Below are 7,945 nucleotides of genomic sequence, written 5' to 3'. Positions count from 1 at the left end.
GGGCACCTGGTGCACACGGCCACCTTCTCGGGGTCGTGGATGTAGGGGCAGTGCTCGCCACGGTTGCAGCGGCCGAAGCGTGTGTAGTACATGCAGTACTCGTCCCTCTTGCCCTTCCTCTTCTGCCTGGCCTGTCGGATGATGGCCAGGCTGCGCTGCACAGCCCGGCTGTGGACAGGACGGGGGGCGGCGCTGAGCCCAGGGCAGCAGGGCACCCCCCATCCAGCCCCAGCTACCTACCTGGCCAGGGACCGGCTGCAGCTGCTGGCTGGGTCCAAGCGGCCTGTGGAGGGGGGCCCAGTTACTCCCAGCCCACGGCCAGGCTACTGTCCACTGCCCACTGCCCCGCCGCACCCACTGCCACCACTCCCACCTGCCTGAGCCCTCCCAAGTAATCCTACACTCAGCTCAGGCAGGCTGCCTCCTCCAGGAAGCCGCCCTGAAACCCTGGAGGAAGACAGTCGGGCCGGCACCAGCAGGCTGGCGGTGGCGGTCTGCCGTGCACCATACGACATGTGGGCCTCCAAGGCCTGAGTCTTAGATCCTACTTGGGGCTGCGGTGGGTCCAGAACCATCAGGTGGCCCCCTGTCCTGTTTCCCTAGATCTGTCCTTGTGGTCAGGCAACCATGTGGCAGGGCGGCAGGAGGACAGATGTCCCTGAAGCTGGACAGTGACAAGCCCAAGCATTCTGCAGGCTCCTGCTCGGCCGGCCCCCAGGAGGCCGGCCCTGCAAATGCATAGCTGCCCTCCCAGCCCTGCCCTGAACTACCTCGTGGAGTGGAGTGCAGGGCGCATGGTCACAGCCCCTGCAGCAAAGCCACCTTTCAGGTGGCCATCGTGCTCACGGCCTGGCCACAGGTGCCCAGAATGGTCTGCACTTTTGTAAAGGTTGTTAAAAAGCCAAACCCAAACCAAAGAACGTCTGTCCAGCAGAGGAGCGGCTAGTAGTGCTTACTGCAGGAGTCGCCCTGTTCCACCCCTGCAGGACCCGCTCCCAAGGCCCCACCTCCCAACCACAGCTCACGGCAGAAGGAGTGGCCCACGGGAAATGGGCCATGGGCCCGGGGGATGCAGCCCCACCAGGGTTCAGGCCTCCGGCATGGCCAGACTGGGGTGCGGGCCTTGAAGGCTGAAGGCTGAGTGGAGAGAGGTGGTAGGGTACACAGGTGCCCCTTTCCTCCAACCCACACAGCCTGACAGATGTTCTGCAGGGCACTGCTGAAACGGATCTGGTGGTGAGAGGGGCCGGCGGCCAGCACTGCACCTTCACCTTGGTAGAAGGCCATAGTTAAATCCCGTTACAGGCCGAGGACACCTGTCTGCCGGCTCCACCCCGCCCGCCAGCCTGCGTGCGCATGGGCGGTGACCGAACACAATCTGAGAGCCTATTGGTGGCATGGCCTTCCTGGGCGACTGTCACCGGGTGCAGGGACACCTCAGCGCCATCTGTTCCCGGCCGACTGCCTGCCTGTGGGACGCAGCACTGCCCCTCAGGCCCTTCCCACGTTCTGCTCTCACAGAGATGTCTGCGCTCTGTGGGGGTGACGCCCCTCCTCCCTCTGCAGTGCTAAAAAATGCACAGAAAGTCGCTGGCTGAGAACCAGAGAAGGGGGTGCTAGCAGGTACCACGCACACTCCGACCGACCGACAGGGAGCGCAGGCGCTGAGCACTCAGCTCAGGAGCGCCCCGAAACAGCCCTCAGCTGTCACACTGTGACCGTGCCCCCCTCCCCGGAGCAGAGGGCAAGGACTGCGGTCCAGCAGAGCTGCCCAGCAAAGCCACCACTGCCGCCAGGGCCCTCTGCCTGGCCCGGTTCCGCCCCTCAGGGACACGTGGGTGGGTAGGGAGCAGAGAGAGAAGCTTGGGGGGAGTGGAGGAGGGTGGGCCTAGGGGGATATCCCCCCCCCACAGAGCCAGGCAGGCAGCTGTCCTGGAAAGGCACTCCTCTGAGGAGACCAGCTCTTTCTCGCTGAAGTCCAAGTTTCGCTGACACCAGAGTGAGAAATTTATTTCTTTAATTATTATTCATAGAAGCGGGCTTTGCTGGTCAGCAGACGTCCCTGCCGAGGGGAGCCATCTGCCGGACTCCCCGTGCGTGGCCCCACGCAGCAGGCGGGTCAGGAAAGCCCCTCAAGCCCCGGCCCCCAGGCTGAGCAGGAGATGGAGGGGGACGGAGGCAGAAGCCAGTGGCGTGGACAGACGGCCAGTTCACACGATGGCCACTGCAGTGATGGTCGCTGTGGTGATGGCGGCCACGCATGTTAACGTGGAATGTGGGGTCCTGTGGAGCTCAGCACTGAAGGGGCACAGCCGCTTCCCGTGAAGAGCTGACGGGACGCCAGGTGGGCGGGGATGTGGCTGGGCGCCAGGGCTGGAGCAGCCGCAGGCAGGCCAGGCCTCCACGGGGGCCCTGAGGTGTCCCCTGATCCTCACAGCTCCTCCGGGGCCCTCAGCGTGCTCTTCACAGCCTCTGAGCACCACCACCCGGAGGCAGCTCGCCTGGGTTCAGACACAGGCTCCCCAGACGTACAGATGGCCGGGTGCCACCATGGGCGCTTCTGAGGCCACGTCCACATGGCCTTTCACATCACCCCCCAGCACCTCTCCTCTCACGTTGGCCACCGTCACAGGGGACAGACTCGAGGAGCCCCGGCGCCCTGTCTACCACTTTTGGGTGAAGGCTCTGAGTGGAGGCACCATGCCCCGCCCTGCTCAAGCAGCCAGACCTGCCCAGGGCTTGGCCAAGGGTTTCCTGATGGCGACAGGGGAAGACGGACTGCCAAGCACACCACAATGGGGTGGAGGGCATGGCGGCGATGAGGCTGTCACCTGGACCTGGCTGCCCCCTCAGTGTGGGCTGATGCAGGACCTGGTGGCCTGCCCCAGCCTGGCCCAGAGGGCAGCCTACCCCTGGCCTCTGTGTGCCTGACACAGCTCCCTGCCCAGCTGACACACCCAGGCTGGGCACTGACTACAGCTGCCACAGGACTGCTTCTCCACAAGGCCAATAAGCACAGCTTCAGGGCAACCAGGGGCTTTAGGGACCAGGGTGTCATGGTGCGCAGAAGGCCTCAGTGTTGACTGGAGCCATCCACACGGTCTGCACCCCAGACCTCCTCTCCCCACACTCTTCCTGCTTGCCGTAGCCCAGGGCAGGTGTCAGTCCTCACACACCGGCTGTACCGGCTGTTGCAAGGCCCTGGGGCCTCTGCCCGGCTGCTGCCCACCTGGCCCCTCTTCCTCCACACCTGCCCTGCCCCGCTCCCTCACCTCCCCATGCTCCCACTCGGGTTTGCTTCTCAGACAGGCCCCCTGACCGCCCACCTGCCTGGAGTGGTCACTGTCCTGGTGACCTTTCCTCAGTTCCTCACCACCCCACACAGATGGCTGCTTCATTACCTGTGGGTGTTTTCGAGCACAGCTGACCCCGTGGGAGACGTTTTGTGTTTATTTGCACAGCGTCTACCCCCCTAAGACACTGGCCTCACCCATGGACACCCGTGTGATTGCTGGGGCCACCCTGTCTTGCTTCTGGGAACCTGTCCCCACCACAGGTAGAGCCAAGGCCAGCATGCTGCCAGGGATGGAAGTCCGGCTGCCCCCATGCCTGATGCCAGGCAGGTGAGACAGGTTGTCCTGGGGGTCACATCCAGCCCAGCTGACTCCCTGGAAGAACCTTGGCCAACTCCTTCCCTGAGAACAGGAGCTCTGCTGGCATAGTGCCTAAGGCATCTGACTGCTGACCAGAAGGCTGGCGGTTCAAACCCACCAGCCACTCCTCAGAAGGAAGGCTGGGCAATCCACTTCTGTAGAGATACCGCCTCGGAAACCCAAGGAGGGGTCGCTATGAGTCAGATCCGACTCAATGGCAGTGGACGATGGTTGGGTGGGTCCCTGAAAACAAGCCACAGCCACTGATCTGAGTCTCCAAGTTTTGGGAGCTTTGTTACACAGCAGAGCCGATGACCTGGACGGGGATGGCCTGCCCTGAGTGACCTGCGCCTGCAACCACACTTCCTAAGCCTCCTGGCACCCTCTACCCAGTGCTCATCCAAGGGCCTCGGCCAACCCTTCCCCAACCCCTGCACGCACACGGGCCCCTCTGTGGCGTAGGGTCCAAGGCAGAGGCTCCGAGTCAGCCTGACTGGTGTGCGTATCACCCGGCCCCGAGACGGTTGCTTTCCGACCCGCTCGTCACCACCTGTAACGGCCCTGCCCCACTGTGAGCTCCAAGCTCAACTGGCATAGAGCCCTCACACTGCATATGACGCGGACCCTGTGCTCCGACCCCAGTGCACGGCAGCCTCCCACCACCCCACATCAGACCGTCCCACTCCCAGAACCCTGCCCTGGTGGGATGGGGGCTGCACAGCTCGAAGGACGTCTGAGGACTTGGGCCCTGGCCACCCTCTGTCTGGGAGCCGTGCCTGCCTGGGAAAGAAGGGACAGGAGTGGCAGGCACCAGCCTTCTACGCCACCCCGACCCGTGCCCGGCCCCACCAGGAGCTACGCCACCCCGACCCATGCCCGGCCCCACCAGAACACTTCCCCAAGCACTAGTGGGTGTGCGGACAGAAGCCTAGGGCCACCCAGCCCACGCCAGGACCACACCTCTGTTTCTCATGACAGACAGGGTGGGAATAAAACCCGACCGAGACCAAAACGTTCTTCCAGCAGTCTGTACCTAGCCCAAACGTCTCCTCCCCCAGCTTCTCCCGAGCCACCTCCAGACACGGTCGGCAAGGCGTTGCCAACACGATTATGGGCACGGGCCCAGACACTCACAAACCAGGCCTGCTTATTGTACCCGGCTCGCTGCCTTTGTCCAAAGGGGCAGGCGCTGGCATGAGGTCACAGAGGCTGGACCCACTGGTGGGAGAGGGACGCCCAGCCCACCTGCGCCCCCAGCACTGCAGCCTCCCTAGGGCCAGCACAGGGGAAAATGCACTCATGTGCCTTGCCCAGCCGGCCACCTGCCTCCCAGTGCTGGCCACCAAGGCCAGGTGTGCAGTCTGGAGGCACACTCCCTCCAGCTGGGGCGAGTCCCTGGAGCACCAGGCCAACCAGCCTCAGACCCTCTCCAATCCACGGCTGAAGCCCAACCAGCCCCATGGGGTGCCCATGCCAGCAAGGGTGGATGGGGGACAGAGGAGGCAGGCAGCCCCCTGCAGGGCTCCCACAGAACCACTGAAGACCCTCCTGCTGACAAAAGCCCTCTGCCCGCCTAGCATGGCTGCTGAGTATCCTGCATCCCTCACCCCACCTGGCACCCCCCTTGGTGCCCCCCACCATGCCCGGTACCCCCACTTGCTCCTCCTAGCACCCCCAGCGCAGCACCCCCTCCCCTGTCCCACCTCCAGGCCCTAGGCCCCACCCCGCGCAGCAGCCCCGCCCCGTCCCACCTCCTGGCCCTAGGCCCCACCCCGCGCAGCAGCCCCGCCCAGCGCCTGCCCTGCACCCTCACCTGTGCGGAGCGGCGGCCTGCTGCCCGCGTCGCTGGCCCGGCTGGAGGTCTTGGACAGCTTGGTGGCCGATACCCTGTAGAGGGTCCCTCCAATGCAGCGGTAGCCCTTGTTCCGCCACCGAGGGGTGCGTGGCGGGGCTTTCTCTGCCCCCGTGGGGGCCGGGCACTGGCGATTCAACACCAGGGGCCTGCAGGGATAGGAATAGCCCGTCAGACGAGGTGGCTGTCAGCACCAGCGGCACCGCGAGCAAACGCCCCACAGCCAGACCGCTCTGTGGTGCCAGGAGGTGTCCTCTCCCCACCCACCAGCTGGGGATTCGTGAGCCTGAAGGGGCATGTGCACACTCTTGGACAGACATCACCCCTGGGCTGGTGAGCGCCACCAGCCCGACCCCTGGGGGAGCACTGCCTGGGTAAGGGTCTCTGGGCAAAGGCTGCTGAGCCAAGGCGGTTTGCCAGGGGCTGCGTGTCAGGCTAAGGTGCAGGGTCAGAGAGCTGGGCTGGGACCCTCCTTGCACACCCACGGGTCCTGCCAAGGAGACCACACTCCAAGGAGGACCCCCTGCCCTTAGGAACACCTGCGAAGGCTTTCAGCCTCAGAGGCCCCTAGAAACTGTCCCCACCCTTCGCTAAGGCCTTGTAGCTGCATGTACTGGTGTGGACACTTCTGTCCTCGGCATCTGAGCCACTGACCATCAAGTGGGTAGTGTGTGGGGTCTGCCTCAGGCCTACAGCCTCCCCCAGCGCCCTGCAGCCCACCACCAGCTGACCTCCTAAGGGACAAGAGCCCAGAGGGCACACGGCCCCTGGCTCTGCCTGCAGGCAGCACACCTCTGCATGGAGAGGACACAGTGTGAGAAGGGAGGGTGGGGGGCAGTGGTGGCCACCCACACTGGACACCACAAACGGGGCAGGGGGCTGTAGTCCCTCCAGCCTCAGTCGGTCCATCTGCGAGCTAGGCAAGCCTCCAAGGGCCTGCTAGTGCAAGGAGCTGTGAGGTGCTGTGAGGGCCCACGGGCGGCCGGGGGCTGGGCACAGGGAGGGGGGCATCTGCAGACTTGAGGGACCTCAGCTCCAGCCGCCCTGGCTGGCAATGCCAGGGCATGAAGGGGGCGGGGAGGGCATCCAGCAGCGTGTTTCCATGGCCCCTTTCTGAAGAGTTGTGGCACAGACTGAATTTGTCCCCAGAAACGTGTGTCAGCATGCCTGGGCCCCTGGTCTCAGAGGTCTGGCAGCTACACAGTGATATAATCGTCTTCCAAGAGGCAACCTGATGTCATCAGCCTGTGCCTGTGATGTGCTATCAATCCAGCCCTCCGTGTGTTGTTAGTGAGGCCCCACTACCCACCACCCACTGCTGAGTCCAACCCACAGAGCCCCCAGAGGACAGAGTGGAACTGCCCACAGGGTCTCCAAGGCTGTCAATCTTCACAGAAGCAGAGCCCAAACCACACCCACTGCCCTGGAGTGGATTCTGACTCACAGCGCCCCTAGAGGACAGAGTGGAACTGCCCACAGGGTCTCCAAGCCGTTTCCAATGGTGCCATCTTTCTCCCATGAGAAGCTGGTGGGTTCAAACTGCTAACCTTTTGGTTAGCAGCCAAATGCTTTAACCACTGCACCACCAGGGATCAGGATTAGGTTACATTAATGGTTAGATGATGTTGTCTGTTACAGTAATGAGTCAGTATGAGGGTGGGAGGCAGCACCCTGACTCGGGTCACAGCCTTGATCTGACCAAGGACCAAGGGGGTGTCCCAGGGGTGTGGCCTGCATCACACCTTTTACCTCTCAAGAGAGAAAAGGAGAGGTGACCAGAGAAGGCGGGACCCACTGCTACCAAGAAAGAGCCAGGAGCAGAGTGTGTCCTTTAGATGTCAGGTCCCTGCCTTGAGAACCTCCCAGACCCAGGGGAAGACTGGTGCCAAGACACATGGAGATCCCCGAGGGACACTGGGCCCAGACAATGAGAGGAGACGAGGATCTGCCCCCACAGCCAACAGAAAGAAAGCCTCCGTCTAGAGCGAGAGCCCCTAATTCAGGCTTGTAGCCTCTCGAACTGCGAGAAAATAGACTTCTGTTTGTTAAAGCCCCTGTGTGTGGTGATTAACAGCCCTAGAGAACTAAGACACATTGTCAGGCCTGGCAGGGCTGACTCCGCTGTCTGTGATGCAGGCTCAGCCTAAGCCAGCCACCACACCACTCACTGAGCCCAGGACAATTGACACACAGCTCACCAGCCTAAGCCCTGGGGACAGAGGCCATGACGCACTTCCAACCCACTCACCCACATAGACTGAGAAGGCAGAGACTCTGAAGAGCTGCCCCCTCGGTCTAGCACCCTCAGCCCAGCTCCGTGACAGCCTACACGGAAGAGCTGGTCCAGCCAAGGTACAGGGGCTCCTTCCACCCAGCTGCCCCACCCCACACCATTAGCCCTGCCTCCTTCTGCCCCACCCGGCCCCCCACCCGGCCCCCC

The 7,945-nt window shown here is 63.3% G+C and overlaps 1 protein-coding gene across 1 annotated transcript in view; it reads right to left on the bottom strand.

The window, feature by feature from the left end:
• Positions 1 to 7,945, bottom strand: part of ZC3H3 (zinc finger CCCH-type containing 3) — a 93,542-nt gene that overhangs the window by 29,267 nt on the left and 56,330 nt on the right. Inside the window, exons 5-7 of the mRNA XM_007956134.1 lie at positions 5,467 to 5,654; positions 241 to 283; positions 7 to 168 (exon numbers count right to left, since the gene is read on the bottom strand). Coding sequence (XP_007954325.1) covers positions 7 to 168; positions 241 to 283; positions 5,467 to 5,654 — 393 coding nt within the window. The remainder of the gene's footprint in view (positions 1 to 6; positions 169 to 240; positions 284 to 5,466; positions 5,655 to 7,945) is intronic.

The sequence above is a fragment of the Orycteropus afer genome, unplaced genomic scaffold (genome assembly GCF_000298275.1).
Source record: "Orycteropus afer afer isolate SDZICR_OR568_19922 unplaced genomic scaffold, OryAfe1.0 scaffold00574, whole genome shotgun sequence".
Lineage (NCBI taxonomy): Eukaryota > Metazoa > Chordata > Mammalia > Tubulidentata > Orycteropodidae > Orycteropus > Orycteropus afer.
The sequence above is the reverse complement of the archived record's forward strand: the minus strand, read 5'-3'. Positions and strand labels throughout refer to the sequence as shown.